Source organism: Triticum aestivum, chromosome 5A, assembly GCF_018294505.1.
Source record: "Triticum aestivum cultivar Chinese Spring chromosome 5A, IWGSC CS RefSeq v2.1, whole genome shotgun sequence".
In the NCBI taxonomy this organism is placed as follows: Eukaryota; Viridiplantae; Streptophyta; class Magnoliopsida; order Poales; family Poaceae; genus Triticum; species Triticum aestivum.
In genome coordinates, this window is record NC_057806.1 from 547,347,839 (window position 1) to 547,367,641 (window position 19,803).

The 19,803-nt window shown below is 44.6% G+C and overlaps 2 protein-coding genes across 2 annotated transcripts; one reads left to right on the forward strand and one right to left on the reverse strand.

Annotated features, from left to right (window-relative positions):
- Window positions 1-532: 532 nt before the first annotated feature.
- LOC123101515 (uncharacterized) lies at window positions 533-3,005 on the reverse strand. Its single transcript, XM_044522931.1, has one exon. It carries the CDS (start codon window positions 2,591-2,593, stop codon window positions 533-535), a length of 2,061 nt encoding a protein of 686 aa, XP_044378866.1. The 5' UTR covers window positions 2,594-3,005.
- Window positions 3,006-14,113: 11,108 nt separating this feature from the next.
- Window positions 14,114-18,232, forward strand: LOC123104659 (uncharacterized). The gene is made up of 3 exons (XM_044526541.1): window positions 14,114-15,629; window positions 17,550-17,698; window positions 17,797-18,232. The coding sequence occupies exons 1-2, from the start codon at window positions 14,191-14,193 to the stop codon at window positions 17,692-17,694; spliced, it is 1,584 nt and encodes a 527-aa protein (XP_044382476.1). The 5' UTR covers window positions 14,114-14,190; the 3' UTR covers window positions 17,695-17,698; window positions 17,797-18,232.
- The last annotated feature ends 1,571 nt before the right edge of the window (window positions 18,233-19,803 follow it).

Consider the following 19,803-nt stretch of genomic DNA (forward strand, 5'->3'; position numbering starts at 1 on the left):
ACCAAGCAACTTCAGCTCTTGTTTGTAGTCAAGGATGGACTCGCCATAGAATCCAACATCAAGGAATGGCTGGGTACTGATACAAGATGCAACTGCCCAGTCTGAATCATATATGATACAGCAAGAAGGGGACCTGTAGCCCAGAGTACTCTTCATCCATTGTCCATCTTTCACGCTGTTGACTAGTTCACTTGGTGACAGAACCTTCTGTTGAAGAAACCGAATCAGCCGAAGCAGCTCATATACATGCTGTCTGGTCAGCATATTGCTTGCCGCCATCGACATGAGCCGTCTGCCGATGTAAGCTGATGCCTCCCCAAATTCAAATCTTACCCCGATCACCTTGAGTTCCTCCCTATATGCATTCATTTTGTATTGATAGAACTGTTGATCGATCATTGGTATATCAACACAGGAAGACCCATTTTGCAAGAGATTACCCCACTCGGAACTGGACATAAATGATTCAGCCGGGGGCTTGTATCCGACTGATGTCTTCAGCCAACTTCCTTGTTTCACACAAGCCAAGAAACTAGCTGGTAGTTGTACACCTTTTGCCTTCAAATTCCTTATCCATTGCAGTAGCAAGATTGCATTGTCCAGTCAGAGGTGATGAGACTGTCGGGAAACTTGCATTTGGAGGGTGTATGAACGGCACATCCGAGGCCTGCATCTTTGTCTTGAGAAAATCCAAGATCCAATCTGCCGGTGTGTAGTACCCGGCGAAATGACCTGCTGACTTGTAATCTGCTGACAGTTCGATGTATTTCTCATTCCTCCATGGGTTTGTGCCCATCAGTCCAACCCATTTGCTACCATTTGCAGGAACTAGAATGCTTTGTCTTTCCGTAACTGCATTGCCATAGTTGTCAATTACCGGCATGGTACGACACAGGTCTGCTAACTGATAGCTCTCCATGTAGTTCTTATTGGATGAATGATACAGAAAGTGAGAAAAGGCGATGGCAGGCCTTCGATCACAGTTCAAGGACTTGACCACAATATCCCCGTAAGTGTATACAGATACAATCTCCACTTTTGCATGGCTCTGAAGCCAGTATGTCACTTTTTCCTTCTGCGCGAAACCTTGCAGAGCTGTTTGTGTACTGGGAGGCACAAAAAACCGGTTAGAAGATGGAAACTCCTGGTTCCAGCTGATAAGCCATGACATCCACTTCCGATCAGATGCAATACACAGTCTATCACTCCACTGACTAGCTCTAGATATGCTCCAGACAGATACATTTTTGTTCCTGTCAACATACTTCAGCAGAGGAATTTGCATCATCTTTGTACTGGAAAAGCTTTGCCAACTGTCTGCGACAAAAGATACAAGTTCAAGATAAAGCTGTTCATCTACATTGCTGACAAGATTAGACCCCTCGATGCATTTTGCATACCATTCATGGCTCACACTTTTGACATCCAGAAATGTAAGAACACTGTTGTATGCACTCTTGTCGAAATGAGAGCTGAGAATGTAGGTTCCATGGGTTGACAGGTTCTTAAGGTCCACTCCAGATTCTCTCGCCTTGACAAGGATATCCCAAAATGCTGGTTTGAGCCGCGCAACCTCGCAAGGCTTGCAAAACATCTTCTGTGGAGCGTGAGACTCACATGGAACTATATCCTCAACGAGAACCTTCTCTTTGATGCCAGACCTAACAGGCTCAAGTAAAGGGATCAGCGAAGGACTGACTGGCAGGTAATGGAACATCGACGGAATAGTCATTGCTGGTGCATCTGTTCTGGACTTGACAAGTGCTACAAAGGCATTCATGAATGCACTTGGGATACACTCCAGAATTCCCTTGTTCCATGGACTATCGAATAGTATCGCCTCTCTTGACGATGCAAGGAGGAAGTCAGCCTGAATGATGAAGGGGAAGTTCGTTACCATCTCCGTGGGAAGGAAAGCATATACGCCAGGGGATAGCTGCTTCCCACGAGATAGTCGCTCCTTAAGAGGGAAGGCTAGGGTGATGACCCACTCATCGATTTCAGTACGCTTGTCCACCCTGTTCTCTGCTTTGACAAGGAACCTCTGCCTCCACATATGGTACCCGCACTCTGCTTCACTCTCATTCTCTTGAGCAGATAAAAAGACCGTGTAAGACTCCGCGTGCATGTTCTTCCTCACTTCAAAGTTCTTCTCACTCGATATTGCAATCTCACTAACAGTGCTGCCTCTAGTGTTGCCGTTATCTTCACGGACAGAAAGCCGCCTGATCTTTGACAGAAACAGTAGCATTTCTGGATGCAAGCTTGACAGCTGCTGCTTCACCGCAGTGACCTTCTCATCCTTCAAAGGCAGGACGATACAGGTTGTTGGAAGGTCTCTGGTAGACCCATATGTCTGTTTGATATCTGAAAGGCTAGGCCTGGATTCAACCCACTCCGGGACAATGTATCCAATATTGCATTCTGGACATGGCATCTCATTAAACTTGATTTGATACCCATTACTGAATATATGGGGCTGGCTTGATATCAGGAACACACTTTTGAATCCAATACCTACATAAAAAGAGACATTGATATTACAAATTGTGAGTTTCAATATAAGTGGAACATATACGTTAAGCATGTACATAACCACAGACTAACTCTTCAAATGAAATGGCTAAAACTGTTATATGGGCCTATGTATCTTTTGCACATCGTATCTTGCTACGAATGGAAACAATTGCCCAGCATGCCTTAAAAACAAAAGTAAAGTGACCCATGCTTAATTTTATTTATACCAAGTTTGTATTTGATGGATCTGCTTCAGTAAGCTATTGATGAAGGGTAATGTTTTTCAATCAGAAACATACAACAGGAGGGGAAAAAAATTGTTAATAAAGTTGATGTGCCATGTGCATGAATTTGCCATGAAAAGGAAGAATTTTAGGAGCCTACCAGAAACTAAACTTTACCTAGCAAGGCTAAGAAAGAAATAGATCCACACACTTTTGAGACAATAGTGAAATACAGAAGTGACAACTTAACATCAAGAAGATTTGATGCAGTAATATACTCCCTCCGTTCCTAAATATAAGTCTTTATAGAGATTTCACTATGAACTACATACGGATGTATATAGATGCATTTTAAGTGTGGATTCATTCATTTTGCTTTGTATGTAGTCCACCTAATGGAATCTCTACAAAGACTTACATTTAGGAACGGAGGGAGTATATGATAAATAACGAGTCTTACTCTAGATACAATGGATCTTAAAAGGCCAGTGGTAATATTTTGTAGTCAGTACTATTTTCTTACACTAATATTTCAAAACATGCACACATCTCTGTTTCTGAGTGTCAGGAAATGAACGCATGATATCTTGCACCACAAATCATCTCAAGCAATACTGTGCATGCTGCACCCAATTTGTTTTGCAAAATACATATACATTATGAGAATATTTGCTCCATCACCATTCTAATTAAGCACTAAATTAAGTGCTAAATAGAATTCTGCCCATCTTATATGTCATTTGATATATAGCAGCTATCATAACGTTTGACAGGGAAAGTTCCAACCGGTGACGCGCTAACAAAATTGAAGTTCTAACATTAAAAGGTAAAATGCTTAAAATTGGCCAAATTAACACAAAAGGATTCATGAGCTGCAAAGGTTCACCTTTCTCTCCAATGTACCCCTTGTCCCTGTTTCCTTTTTTCGTTGATTTGCCCACACCACAAATAGACTGAATATTGGATGGAGAGAAGCCCTTCTCATTGTTGAAAATGAGTAAAGTTGACGATGCACCAGATCTGGTGATGTCAGTTGATGTTACTAGAAACTCCAATGAAGGTGCTACTCCATCAGGGTAGTCATTGTCTTCAGCGTTCTAGTTATTGAGGAATAAAATATTAACATGGATGTGATATTGAGCAAATACAGCTGAATCAAGTGCATTAATCTGAAATGCAATATATATATACCAAAACTTCAATGAGATTTGAGAAAACAAGGTCATGTAGCAACACACAAGTTTGGCAGAGTCACAGTTATTTCAACAGTCTTGATGGCAAAATTGTAGACTGTAGTATCAAGTTATCAAATCAAACAGGTAAATTGCAAAATAGCATGGAGGCAATAGTCAAACTGAAAATGTTCTCAAGGCTAAAGCTACAATGGTTACATCGGATCTGCAATGGTTTCTTATTGTGGAAAAGAAATAAAGGAGATCTCTGTTTTCCGTAAAACAGAAAATGGTTTCATTGGATCTGAATTTGGTAATTTTCTTTTCTTTTCTTTACCGTAGTAGTGTTCCTAAAACAGTTACTTCATAAATACAAATACGAGATCATTTAGCCCTCCATTTTTTGGAGAACATGGCCACCAGCCACCATAAATCCAAATACGAGTCCCCTCGCCAAAAAAAAGAACCCAAATACGAGTTGAATAAATGCACTGTGGTGTGAAAACTGAAAATGCAAAGTAAACACAGAAAATGCAAGTTTATAGGCTCAGAGTGCCTAGTCCCAAGTAAAACGAAAATACAAAGGTGAACATGGGTGCGCACGCACCCATGCGAATAGTAAATTCACAAAAAATACTAGAAAAAATTAAAAATTTCTGAAATTTCGCGGTATGAACCTTAGTCAACCATTTTACTCACGTGTGAAGTTTCATGATGTATTGACACCCATGCTATTCTTAGTGAAGAAAATACAAATGCGACCATACTATTCATTAAACAGTGTTTTTAAATATAGCTTCGATTAGTTTCGATTTTGTCATTTTTGCCTAGATTACCACGGATGTGATTTCTTCGTGAAGCTTCATATGCGAGTATACCGATTGACTATGTATATTACAAAATAAATTCAGATTCTTTTATCTTTTCTAGCATTTTTTCTAATTTACTATTCATAAAGGGTGCGTACGCACCCATGTTCACCAAATCCACGTCCGATCCTATACTATGCAACTGAAGGGTAGGCCCTACTCGACATCAAATGAGCTCACAGGAAATTGTGGTGAGCAGAGAAACCAACAGTCACTTATCACTAAACAGTGCTTAGAAAAGTAAAGGAAATTACTCTACATTAATAGGACATGTAAGAAAAATACTAAAAATAAAACATTGCTGCCTTTTCCAACTGAAAATAAAAGAATCTGTTGTTTCGTATTGGAGAAAGAGGGAAGGTACAGAGATATGTGGAAATTTGATAAAATACAGGGAAAATAGCAGGATCTCTTATTTATTTATTTTTTTTGTGGGAAAAAATAACCAGGTTTCTGCGCAAATAATAAAACATAAAGTTGTAAGTGAAAAAAAGGCCGGAAAGTTCACTAGGGGTGTATGTATAACAATGAAATTAATCAGAACTGTAGATTTTTGTAGGCGACGAGCACAAGATGAACCAAATGCACATAGAAATAATTCGTTAAAGCATTTTTAGGAAAAAAAACCAATAGATCCGTACGCTTTCTTGAAAATGCATAGAAATAAATCCACACTAATCTGAGCACGCATAATAGAATCCACACTCTTGGTTTTTTTTTTTGTACTACTAGCATAGTAGTAGCATTTGTAAAAAGAAAAACAGAGTGCCGAAAGAAGAAAGCAGGATCACCTGGACGAGCTCCATGAGGAAGTGGACGTATCTGTTTGTTATGCCACCCAGATCACCACATATCTGTTTGTTATGCCTTGCATATATGAGGATTTCAACATTTAGTATAATTCTTTTTACATGATCATTCATACATGATTGAGTGTGTGTTTTCTTGTTAGCTATCCAAATGACAATGGGATCTTCTATTTGCTATTCGCATTCTCGCTGAATCTGTATGATTTTTGTTTTTACTATTTTTGTGTTTCTCAATTCTGCGGTTCATAGAGGTCACTGTCTTGTTTGATTATAAAACTACTGTCTCCGTCCCACAATATAAGATGTTTTTGGGAGTTATGTTAGCTTACAAAAATGTCTTATATTATGGGATGGAGGGAGTACCTTTTTATTCATATTTTCTAAAAACAAATAATTATCATTTTAACACTCCCATAAAAAGAGCTATATGTCTCGGATAGGTCCAGGCACGGTAGGAAAATCCGTCTCGGATAGGTCCTACCCGATGTGGGTTATTTTCAAGAACACATGTATTTTTTTTACCGTCCCGGATTTGCAAGAATCTGAAACATGTACTCCCTCCGTCTAGGTGTGCAAGTCATCTTACGTTGTGCACCACGGCCAAGGCGGAGAGGAAAACGAGAAAACTTAATGTCTTTTTGCTAATTAATAGCATTGCATGCAATGAACTAACCACTGCATGTCATGTTTAACAATCTCAAGTCATTGAAAGCATGCACGGCCCACATCTTTTATTGGTTGATATGTCACAAAACAAGAAACGAGGAGGGAGTTAATATACGGTGCCTAAGTGTTTTGAGATTATTTGTTTTCGTAAGGTGACTTACACACCTAGACGGAGGGAGTACCTTTCTTTTTACCTCCATAGGTATGCAAACATCTGAGATATTCCATAATTAAAACGTTTGAGACATGTCTTATCTTATAATCGCCTCATAGCTAATACGACCCACTAGGCTCAACAATATTCTAACTCCTCCGCTCCTCTCGCTTCTGCTATGCCTCACACTCCTCTATCCCACACCCCGTTATCAAGCTTCATACATCCTTGCCACCATCTCGACACCCTCTCTTTCTCCGGCCACTCCACGTCGTCGTGTGTGACCAACAGCGGAGACAGACCCTAGGCAGCCCGGGCGGCTGCCTGGGGCGTGAGGCTGATTTCCTTCGTACTCTGTAGAGGGTACTATAGCTACAGTGCTACAGTACTCAAAGGCTGCATGGGGTGGCCGGGGGCGTTGCCGAATCCTAGCGCCGCCATTGTGTGTGACCACCTGTCCCTTGAATCTTGGCATGGTGACGCTGGATTCGTCGCATTTTACTGCCACAACCACCTTCATCTTCATCTCACCAGCCAGTCCAATTTGCATCGTTCAACCGCCACTCGTATGTGGGCATGTTAGAGCTAGTCAGATGGAACTGATAATGGTTCCTTGTGTAGAAATATACAATCTCGACCCAATAGAGGAAGATGAACCCTTTTTTAGTTAATTCACACTCTTTTTCTTTGTATAATAAGGAACATTTATAAATGAAAAATATATATGAAATCTTTTATCTTGATTATGTCGCCCCACATTTCCTTGTTTAACTGATATGTCTAACAAATTACTCCCTCCACCCCACATATAAGATCGTTTTTCAAGCTATATATGTCTTGATACTTGACCATAATATAGTAAAAAATCAACATGTTTCTGCGAACATAGAAAAAAAATCATGGAAAGGTGGGCTAAGAGAAAATGCATGCCATTCTAGTACGAGTACGGTGGACATGTTCAAATTTGGATCTACTCGTGGTAGTCTGCTCGCTAGTAGTGTAGTATAGTACGTACCACAAATTAATTCATTTTAGCCTATTGCTGGGTTTCAGCGACAGTGAGAGGATGCTTGTGTGAATGATTCTGACTCGTGGTACCAAACTTTCGATAGAAGAAATATATGGCTTGGAAAGAAGCACGACTGACTTGGAAAAGAACACAGTACGACGACGATGGCTTTGGAATCTGCAGTACGATGACCGAATCTATGCAGACGGAAAAGAAGTCTTCCACTAGTGTTGTGGCTACCACAAAAGGGTCATTGCCTCCCATGCTAAGCAAAAGGTTCCACAGCGTGCAGCAACAAATTTTCTTCTCATATCACATTCACAATATACTCCACTACAGTACTCGTGAAACAACAAAGTTTTTTGTCACACGGTTCTTTATAACTTTAGTCACTGAAATTTGTCTTTCTGAACAGCGATTTCCAATTTGCACTGCAATATTATACCGAGTTCATGCATAACTTTAACTACTATAAACATATCCACGCAAAGAAAAAAAAAGACTTAAACCACTAAACATCATCACTGTACAAGTAATTGAAATTACCAGCCAATTGGACTCTGCCTCTTTTAGAGCATCTCTAGCATAACCCTTAAAACGCACGAAACTGTAAAATAACCGTCAGTTTACAGTTTTAGGCGAAAAAAGCGACCGGAATAGAACCCATAAACGACTCCGACCAGTAAATTTTTTGAAAGGGTGCGGAAAACATCCCGGTCAAACCCGTGAAAATAAGGATTTTGGAGACAACCCAAAGGTGCTTTGTATACACAAAAGACCGTTGGCCAACTGCCGTCGGAACCTTCATGAATCGCTCCCATCCGCTCGTCCCCGGCCGCCGTACTCATCCCGACCACCATGCCTGCCGCCCGCCCGCCCGGACGGAGAAGCTAGCTATGTCAGTCTGCTGGAATCGATTCAGATAGCTTGCTAGCTATAGCTCTCCGTCCGCTCGATTCAGCTAGCTAGATAGCTCTCCACCCGCTCGAGTTGCTACCTAGCTAGCTAGCTTCATGCGAGTCAGCCGCGAACGCCTCGGCGGTGGCGACTACTGCAGTCGAAACTGCTGTTGGCCCCGGCCCGGTTGCGCTCTATGGCGAGCATGAGGAGGCGGTCGCAGAGACAGGATGCGCACATGCCGAGGGGGCGGAGGTCGAGATGAGAAGGGCATGAGAAACAAGATGGTATATTTAGAGAATATTTTTTTATGGGTTGATTATACGGGCTCTGTTCGGCCATAGCTAAAAACGTCTCTTATAAGGCGTTTTTCTCGGCCCTTAAAACACTCATACGGATCGCGGTTTTAAGGGGTCTGCTAGAGATGCTCTTAGGATGTGTTTGATACACTACATTAGCCTCGGTCAGGCCTGTATTCCAGAGCAAGGCTCCGACGATGAAACTCTAGGCACATGGGTGGATGCGGTTGAGCGCGCGCTGGGGGGGGGGGGGGGGGGGATGCCCGGAGACAGTGCGTCATTTCCTGAAGTTGTGCCATAAATTTCCCCACTCTTCTCTCACCGCCCACTCTCCCCTTTCTCCCCTCTCTCATCGGCGACGACGAGCACAAGATCTGAACGACGAGTAGCGACTGTGAGTATCGGAGCCAATATCTGGATGGCGAGCACCGGCGTCATCACTCCTCAGGCATGTGTTCGTCAATGGCGGTAAGCCCTCTGTCCTAGATGGCATCGATTTACGCATTGATGATACAGTTCGCACCCCGATTTAGGCATAGAATCTACTTGTAGGCTTCAATTTGGGACCAAGCAAAGCATATCTGATTAGGGATTTGAGGGGTTTGAATGAGATTGCGTAGGATTTTCACTAACGCGGCCGGGGGGGGGGGGGGGGGGTTATTCCACTTACATATATTCAACCAACAAGCGGCAGAGAGAGCCTACCAGCGGCAAGCTTGGAGGCGCTTCGAGCGGTGGTAGCCTTGAGGATCGTCGACCTCCTTGGGCAGTCTGGTTCAGGAGCCCTGACCACCATGCTGGTTGCTTCGTCATTGGCAGGATCCTCCATCTCGACCGCTTTGCCATTGCCAACATCCACCATTTTCTCATGGTCATCGTCCTCCAAAACCACGGTGACCGGTGAATTCCCCAACACCATTGCCATAATTTAATGCCGGTGTTGGGCATAAACAAGACACCTGCAACCACTAGTAGAAAACAGGGCTTTGGTCCAGGCCGGGTCAGCCCATTAGTCCCGGTTCAGTCCAGAACCGGGACCAATGTGGGCATTGGTCCCGGTTCGTGAGCCCAGGGGGCCGGCCGGGCCACGTGGGCCATTGGTTCCGGCTCATCTGGACCTTTTGGTCCCGGTTGGTAGGATGAACCGGGACCAATGAGCCTCTCATGCTAAGCAAAGCGTTTCACAGCGTGCAGCAACAATTTTTTTCTCACATCACATTCACAATATACTCCACTTACAGTACTCATGAAACAACAGATGTTTTTGTCACACGGTTCTCTATAACTTCAGCCACTGTATTTTTTCATTCTGAACAGCGATTTCCAGTTTGTGCTGTAATATTATACCGAGTTCATGCATAACTTTAACTACTATAAACATATCCACGCAAAGAAAAAAGGATTTAAACCACTAAACATCATCACTGTACAAGTAATTGAAATTAGCAGCCAATTCGATTCTGCTTCTTTCAAAGCATCTCTAGCAGACCTTTTAGGCCTTTTACAATGGAAAGTGCTTAAGAGATGCTTAAAAAAATAAATCGAATTTTTCTGAAGCACCGATGCCTATTTCTACAGAAGAGACGCTTAGTTAAGCATCTATTCTGTACAAATAAGCATCGATGCTTAAAAAAGACTAATTTATTTTTCTAAGCACCTTCCCTAAACACCTCCCATTGTATAAGGCTTTAAAATGCACGAAGCTGTAAAATAACCGTCAGTTTACAGTTTCAGCCGAAAAAAGCGACCGGAGTAGAACCCATAAACCACTGCGACCCGTAATTTTTTTGAAAGGACACAGAAAACATCCCGACTAAACCCAGAGACAATCCGAAGGTGCACTGTATACACAAAAGACCGTTGGCCAACTGCCATCGAAACTTTCATGAATCGCTCCCGTTCGCCCGTCCTCGGCTGCCGGCCCGTCGCCTCGGCTGCCGCGCTCGTCCCGACCACCGCGCCTGCCGTCCGCCCGTCCCCGGCTGCTGGCCCGTCGCATCGGCCGCCGTGCTCGTCCCAACCACCGCGCCTGCCGGCCGGCCGCCCGCCCGGACGGAGAAGCTAGCTACGCCCGTTCGCTGGAATCTAGCTTGCTAGCTATAGCTCTCCATCATCCGCTCAGTTCTGCTAGCTAGCTAGCTCTCCGTCTGCTCGAATTGCTAGCTAGATAACTAGCTTCATGCGAGTCGGCCCCGAACGCCTCGGCGGCGGCGGCTGCTGCTTCTGGCTCCGACCCGGTTGCGCTCGGTGGCGAGCATGAGTAGGCGTCACGGAGGCAGGACGCGCACAGACCAAGGGGACGGAGGTCGAGATGAGAAGGGCGCGAGGAAGAAGATGATATATTTAGAGAACATTCTTTTTTACGGGTTGATTATATGGGCTCTGTTCGGCTGCAGCTAAAATCGTCCCTTATAATGCGCTTTTCGGCCCTTAAAACACTTATACGGGTCGCAGTTTTAAGGGGTCTGCTAGAGATGCTCTTAGGCCTGTATTCCAAAGCAAGGCCCTGGCGATGAAACTCTAGGCACATGGGGGAATGCGGTTGCATGCGGGAGGGGGGGGGGTGCGCATCGGCAACGGCGAGCCCGAGATTTGAACGGCGAGTAGCGACTGTGAGTATCGGAGCCAATATCTGGATGGCGAGCACCGGCGTCATCACTCCTCAGGCATGCGTTCGTCAATGGCGGTAAGCCCTCTGTCCTAGATGGCATCGATTTACGCATTGATGATACAGTTCACACCCCGATTTAGGCATAGAATCTACTTGTAGGCTTCAATTTGGGACCAAGCAAAGCATATCTGATTAGGGATTTGAGGGGTTTGAATGAGATTGCGTAGGATTTTCACTAACGCGGCGGGGAGGCGCTTGGAGCGGTGGTAGCCTTGAGGATCGTCGACCTCCTTGGGCATTGTAGGGCAGTCTGGTTCAGGAGCCCTGACCACCATGTCGATTGCTTCGTCATTGGCAGCATCCTCCATCTCGACCGTTTTGCCATTGCCAACATCCACCATTTTCTCATGGTCATCGTCCTCCAAAACGACGGTGAGCGGTGAATTCCCCAACACCATTAACATTTACTGCCCGCGCTGGGCATAAACAAGACACCTATAACTATATTTACTAGCGACATTTGTGTCCACACCACTAATGCACTCCAATTTATTTATAATTTGCCCATCAATTGAAATGAATGCCGGAAAACATGATTCATACCCAAGTTTAAAAGTGTGCGAGTGTCTTTAACATTTGTATAGAAATATTTGTAACATGTCAAGTCTAAATGATATAAACCTATGAGTTTGCATCAACACTCCAGATTTAAGTTGGAAAATACGGTCCTGGGATGATATGCTTCAATTTGTAACCATCGTACTCTCCGCTTCTAAATATAAGTCTTTTTAGAGATTTGAATATAAACTACATATGGATGAATATAGATGTATTTTAGAGTGTAGATTCACTAATTTTACTTCGTATGTAGTCCATATTAGAATCTCTAAGAAGATTTATATTTAGAAACGGAGGAATATGTGAAAACTTGTGTGTAACACTCTAATAGTTTAACTATATCCCTTAAATGTCAGATCAGCACACCATAAAAAAATCAAAATGTTTAGACTTCATTAGTATATTTTAAAAATTATGCCTCTCACTCTTATAATATAGAAAAATATTACGACCGACGTTCGCCGTGCTAGCCAACGCCGCTCGCAAACGGTACTAGTGGTGTGACTTTCTGAGCCCACGCTACCAATTTGGTCTGGCTCAAAGTAGGGAGAGCGGCGCCCTTAAGGGTGTGTTTAGTTGCTGGAACGGATCGGAATGTCACGGGTCCGTTCCAGCAACTAAACACACCCTTAAGGGCGCCCTTAAAAAATGTCACGGGTATGTCACGGGTTGCTGGAGCGGCGCCCTTAAAAAATACTGAGAAATCATAAACTGCTTGTCAATTCAAAAAACATTCGAAAAATCATAAAATGTTCATAATTTCAAAAATTGTTCGCATATTCTAAAACAATCACAATTTCAAATAAATCTTGGTGAATTTAAAAATATTCATGATTTTTAAAAATGATACAATACTCAAAACATATTCGGGAATTTGAGAAAAAAAGTCCATGGAATTTTAGGAAATATTCACAAAAATTAGAATAGATCCATAAATAATGAACAAAACGAACCATCGCTTACGTAGAATTTTATTGGAGGATCTGTAGAGGTTGTTTTGTATTACTTTATTTAGTCCCCGCGTCGAGTAAAATAAAGGTTTTCATGTTTTGTACAATGCCAAGCCCAAAAAAATTTGACACAACTTTCTATGGGTTAGTTTTGTAAGCCATATGAAAATGACTAAATGTCTATTTTGCGTCCATACACAACCATGCTTATTTTGATACCATAGTTTGTGGTACACGCCCCTTACATGAGGTCAAGGAGAGACACATCATTCATCAGTCTAGCTTAGGCAGGGTCCATCGATGCAATTTGGTCAGCCAAAAAATATTTCATTGTGACCCCTTAGAAAATCAAGTCGTGATGAGACCATCACATTTTTATATTTTGAATTGAATTTTTAAAAGTCCCTTATCTTATTATGATATCACTCAGACATAGTTTGTGAAATGAAATTTTAAAAGTCCTTTATCAGATGGCCGGATGGCCGGAAACAACCGAAGCGACTTGGGATGCGACTTATAGACAATCGGATGGCCGGAAACACCTAAAAGTGACAATCCAACGGGCACAAACGCCTCCTTTATCTCATCGTGATATCACTCAGACATAGTTTGTGAAATGACATTTTAAAAGTCCTTTATCAGATGGCCGGATGGCCGGAAACAACCGAAGCGACTCGGGATGCGATTTAGAGACAATTAGATGGCCGAAAACGCCTAAAAGTGACAATCCAACGGCCACGAACGCCAATGGCCTGAGAGGGCAGGAAAAGTGCTCATTTATAATGTGTATGTTATATAAATTATGGGACGGAAGGGTAGTAGATATAGATATAGATTTATTTTTGAGACATATAGATATAGATTTTTTTTGAGGCAAACATATAGATATAGATTTTTTTTTGAGCATCAGTACAGACACAAGCGTTCATATACACGCGTATACACTCACTCCCTACCTCTATGAGCATCTCCGAGAGACTGAGCCGGAATATCATCTTGAGATTTTCGAAATCACTGTAGGCGCCTCGTCGTCGACGGGAACGTCTCCTCTCACTCAAAGCGTATCGCCGGAAATCCTAAAATAAATTCAAAAATAATGCGAGCATCAGGATTTGAACCCTGATGGGTTGGGGATACCACTTTCCACCTAACCAACTCAACCACATATACGATCGTAAGAATTTGCTGGCCCTAAGGAAGCCCAGCCGTGAGAGCCCGTCCACAAGGCGGTAGAAGCCCGGTCCAACAAAGAGAAGAGGAGGGGAGGTTGCCGGCGCTCGCACGCGATCGATTGGGGAAATAATAAAGGGTCGGCACAGATAGATAGATTTGTTAGGGTTCACCTTCCCTGATTCCGCCCCCTTCCCTCTCTCCTCCCGCCTCATCTCCTCCACCATGGCCCCGACCGAGGGATCCTCCATGGCCGATCTTCCTGCAGTCGATGACGACCAAGAGGAGGAGACACCGATCCCCCGCCCCGTGTCCTGGCTCCCTCCGCACACCCCCCACGACTGCGGCGATCCTCCCCCAAAGTCGGTCGTCCTCGACACCCTGGTCTACGCCGACGACCGCACCAACGCCTTCACCGCCGAGGGCTTCACCAGCAACAGCCTCGCCATCTACCTCACCTTCTGGCCCGCGCATCCGCCGCTCATCTCATACTTCACCGTCCACCTACCCGGCCTCCTCCAAGACGGACCGGCCACCTCGCTCGACCTTCTGCCACGCCTTCTCCGCACCGACGGCGACCTCGCCCTCTTCCGCGTCATGGTCGGCCCTTCGCGCAGTAATCGGAAGCACATCAACTACATGATCTACCGTGTCCGTGCCGGCATCAGCAAGCTTGAGGTGCTCCCCGCCCACCCCACCCGCTTGTTCGCCGACTGTTCATTTGCCCTCCTGCGCTGCCGCTGCCCCGACGACGGCAGGTTCTTGGTCGCCAATCTCCGTTCGATTTACTCCCGTGGGCAGTACGCCCTCGACCTGTTCGACTCCCGGTCAGGCACATGGAGCACTAAGTCGATGCATGCTGAGTCGCCAGAGGACTGCGACTACCGTACTCCAACCAAGGTGATCGCCCTCGGTGGCGATCGCGGTTCAATCGGATGGGTCGACCTCTGGAATGGCATCCTCATCTGTGATCTGCTCGCCGATGATGACCAAGTCCTCCGCTTCATCCGTTTGCCCGTGCTTTCGGCGCCGGACAAGATGATCCCAGGACCTTTGGCATGTGACCGGGACGTCTCTGTCGGCAGTGATGGCTGCATCAAATACTCAGAGGTGTGGGCGAATCCCTTGCCTGGCTCACAGAATCGAGCCACCTACATCTCCCAGGACTGGGGTGCTGCCATACTGACATGGCTGGAGCCCCAAAAGAAGTGGCAAATCGACCTCAGCCTCAAAGCCTCAGACATCATTGTGGACAAGAGTCACTCCCAGTTGCTTCCTCATCATGTCAAGGCCACAATGAAGAAGCCAACCTTAAGCAGACTCCACGCAGGGCATCCTGCCTTCAGCTTGCATGATGATGGTGTTGTTTACATCATGACTAAGGTTGACCACAGGGAGGACGACTTGTGGATGCTTGCTGTTGACATGAGAAGCAAGACTCTGAAAGGAGTGGCTGGTCTCACCAGTAAAAGAACCATGGGTTTTAGATTCATGTACTTGCAAAGTGACCTCTCCAACCATCTGGCGCGCACAAGCAGAACAACAGAGGTCTCCAACCATTTGGTGGCCACAAGCAAAAAAACCGAGGTCTCCAACCATCTGGTGGCCACAAGCAAAACCGAGACATCCAAGAATCTGCCCAAAAGCAAAAGGTCCTCACGCAGGTAAGTTATACCACCGCAGGTCTACTACATATATTTCTGTCTCTGAAATAGTGTTGCACTTGGTCAACGTTTTGGGACTAACCCTGGATAGCTGGGCAACCTGCCCTTCGATCGAGTAGATTAGTACTAACTATTCGGGCACAATAAGGTTTATGTCCTTGCTTGACACAAAGGATGTGTTCGTTTTGGCCTCTCACAAGTACAGTTGTGTATACCTGTCTGGTTTGTACAAACATGGTAGGGAAACGGTAGGTGGTTGTAAGAAATTTGACGGATTCTTTGGATCACAGGATTTTCAAAACAAAGGAATAGGAAAAATGGAGGATTTGGTTGTCAGGACATAGCCAATCCCATGGAATACAAAACCAGAGGAATGTGTAACAAAGAGCCTTTGGCTGCACCATAGGGAACGTACAGGAAAATCCATACAATATAATGTTTATTATTTTCAAGATGTGTTTCAAACGGCAAGCGCAGTCAACTGCCAATAAAATATTATTATATTAAGTCTGATGTGTTTCAAACGGCTAGTGCAGCCAACCGCCTGAAGTAGCCGTTAGCTGCAGAGCATAAATAAGCTGATGTTTCTTGCACCTTTTGTTTGACTTGAATAACATTAAATGATTACACGGCTGCCTGGCAGCTCAAACGAGTTAAGCTGATGGACCATCTGCATTGTGAAACTATTTATATTACAATGTTGTACTCAGAAACCCATAGTAGTGTGCACAAGCATGTGTGAGCAGTACACACACAGGCACAACAACCTACAGCAACACTTTAATCTCTCAATCTCTCACAGTTTCTCTCTTCACGGACATCACACACAACAGATCCATCTCTCAGTTTCTCAATTTCTCTATTTGCACATAACACATCACATCAGACACGCACAGTCAGGCATGGGAAGCACACACCCACGGCGACCCAGCTAGTGCCCACATCACTCAGGCACGGCAAGCACACACATCAGTGGGAAGCCGGTCAATAGCACCCAGCTAGCACGCACATCACTCAGGCACGGCTGCTTCACCCCTGCCACCAACAGCCCTCGTGCACCAGGCGGCCACCAACGCCACACCTCGTGCACAGTTCTGGCAGGATCTGCCGCCCCCGCACCATATCGAGCACCCCCTCCCTCGATCTAGAAAAACTGCAAGGGAAGGAAATGGAGGGACTATGTGATGTGGGCTAACCTGGATAGGGCCGACGTTGATCCCGTCGAGTTCGACGTGGAAGGGCCTGAGAGGGAGGTATTCGACGAACGCCGGGTCGCCGCCGCCTCCACCGGAAAAGATCTGACCTCGTTGCCGCTTTCGGTGTGAGCCTTTTTTTTATTTCCTTCCAGACCTGAGCGATGCGTGGTGTTTCTTTTTTCGCAATGCGTGGTGTTTTGACACGAAGCAGCACGGCTGTTTTGGAGCGAGCACGCCATGCAAGCGAGCGTTCTCTTTTCGTGCCAGGAGTTTTTCCAAGAGGTCGGACCTCAGGCGTAAATTCCTCTGGAATGACACCTTGGGAAGTGGGAACCTAATCCTCACGAATTTTAGCGACGCAATCCTCTGATCCAAATGCATTCCATAGAAAACAATCCCAAGATTAAAATCCTATGAAAATCCTGTAAAAATCCTCCAATCCAAAGAAGGCGTGAAGGTGGGAACACAAATGGTAACTGGTTTGGATTCTGCTTTTGTTAGAGAGCAAAGATAACTTGGTCTTCCTCTGTTGGTTACTTAGCTAGGTCAGGTGCAGGTGTATCCGTATCTGGCAATTAGGAATAAGGGGTTTATTAGAGTGATGCCTTCGCTATTTCGTTGCCAGTACCCAGTATACATCTGACATCATATCATCTTGTGTAAGCAGGTTTTCACCTGAGGTTGTCCTTGTGCTAAAATATTGCACCTTTTTGATCTTTCACAGAAAGAAACGTGGTAAGAAAGAAGCTGTGAAGGCTCTTGCTAACAGCAATGGTGTGGATGTTGATGCGACTCGGAGGGAATCGCAGCAGTTGGTGCAACTTGCGGAACAAGAAGAACAGGAGCTGAGGATACTCGAGGTGTTTTAGTAAGGTAAATGATGGCTATAAATGGATACAATGTTCGTGTAATGTTCTGATTCTGTTTGTTCTATCTTGGTGATGCTGCTTCTGCCTTCGTAATTATCACAGGCTTATGGCAACTGATGTGGCGTTGAAGGAACATTTGCTGCATGGTTCCAAGGTTGAGGAAAAAGAGACATTTAAGGTTTAAGTGGGTGACTATTAGAGCAAGTACAATAAAGCTGAGTCAGCTGGCTATAAGAAATAAACTAGTATATTCTTGCTTAGTTGGAGGAAAGAGAAGAAGAGAGAGAAGGGAAGCAGGCTCTTGGTGAAGAGCCAGCTCTAGCACGTGCTCCTAGGCACTTTGTGAGAGTGAAAGGTGGGCCATATAATAAAAAAGTAGTACACTCTTCTAATCAACTATTGTACATATTGGCTATAAGATGGGCTATAGATGACATGGCAATGGCTTATAGCCAGCAGTTGGCTATACTATTAACCATGCTCTTAATCTGCATGAATAATCAGTATTCTGGTGTTGTCTTTTCCTTCACCAGTTGAATGTTGTTTTGTGTTTTAATGTAATCGTGTTATCTACCTGTGACGATGTAAAGTGGGTGATGTGCATGTTATCTTGCCTACTTGATGTTGTTTGATCTCGGGGCTACTAGTTGTCGAGATGTCTTATGCCTCTTGTAACCAAGGTACTCCGTTCCAAATTATTCGTTGTTGAAATGGATGTATGAACTGCCTGTTCATGTTTTTGTTTAGTCCGTCTTTAGTGCATAGGCCGGATGGTCAACTTTATGTCTAGCCTATTCATATTGAACTTATCTTCTATAAAATGGCGTAAGTAGCTTGCTCTATGCAAGCATGAACAGAAGGCAAATATTCTTGAAGAGCGCGTCTATATGAACAATTGAGAGACCGTAGTTCTTGAAGTAATTTTCAATCTTGAATATAGATGCAACCTTTGTTGCTCACCATCACAAGTCCACTTATGAGGTGTTTGGAAGCTGAAAAGCGTTGCTGTTTTGGTTACATGTGGTTTGCTAACCTTCTCTTGGAGTGGTGAGGTTACTCTTGCACACACACACACACACCATAATAACAGGCACAACTTACAGGTACTGAGGGTGTGTTTGGTTTGGCAACGAAGCGGAACGGTGTCGTGGTTCGAATGGGTCGGTTCCGTCCAGGGACAATTCAAAGGAATGAAATGGTTACATTTTGGTGTTTGATTTTAGAGATGGGGTGGAATGGATTTGTTCTCTTCACTTGCTTTCTCGTGATTCACTATAATATAGTGAACTTTGGCATATATAGAGGTAAAAAAAATCATCAACAGAGCAATTCTTTCAATTTTAATGATGGTATGTATGCATAAAAAAAGTGTCCAGATCCAAGCAGCTAGTACCAGTGTATCAAAGGCATCTAACCTTTGCAACTTAACATGAAACTCAAGCACAATCTGCACACGAACACAAAACATAAATCGCACAATGTGGTGAATGATTGCAATCTTCTCAAAACAAAAACAAAAATAAGACGATCTTGTAGTACTAATCAGCCATCCATCGCCAACACTTTGCCTCAAAACTTCATCACATTTCTCATCTGCAGACAAAACATCAAATTTCAAATTCAGCGGTAGCACGACAAGTAATAGCGGTAGCAGCGCGGCACACAACAACAGTAGCAGCAAGTGCTGCCCACGAGCAGCATGGGCCGGCCACGAGAACGACGCACGCAAGGGCCGCCGCTGGCAATAGAAAGCAGCTGCGCCATGACGCAGGGTCCGTCGGCGCACGAGCAATCGGGTCCTCGCTGCTGCCTGCCAGCTCGAATCGATCCGCTGCCGCTTGCCTCCTTCCGACGCCGCCTCCTGGTGCCAGCCGAATGTGAGGGAGAGAAGAGACAGGGAGATAAGCGGGGCGTCGAGCGAGATACGCGAGCAAACTGTTCTGCGTGGTCCGCTTGATTTGAAGGGATCGCTCGGTTCGGCATAAAGCGCGAATATGCTGTTTATTACATTCTACTCCGTGATCTTAACCAAACACCCCCAAGTGAATGGATGTCTCTGGGCCGCACAAGCCACCATGACGCGACCTAGGGGGTGGCCACACCCCCGGG

Excerpts from the sequence above, each read along its gene's own strand:
- LOC123101515 (XM_044522931.1), bottom strand. The coding sequence starts at position 2,593 with ATGTACATGCTTAACGTATATGTTCCACTTATATTGAAACTCACAATT.
- LOC123104659 (XM_044526541.1), top strand. The coding sequence starts at position 14,191 with ATGGCCCCGACCGAGGGATCCTCCATGGCCGATCTTCCTGCAGTCGAT. Across the intron at positions 15,630-17,549 it reads AGCAAAAGGTCCTCACGCAG|AAAGAAACGTGGTAAGAAAG; the intron begins GTAAGTTATACC and ends GATCTTTCACAG.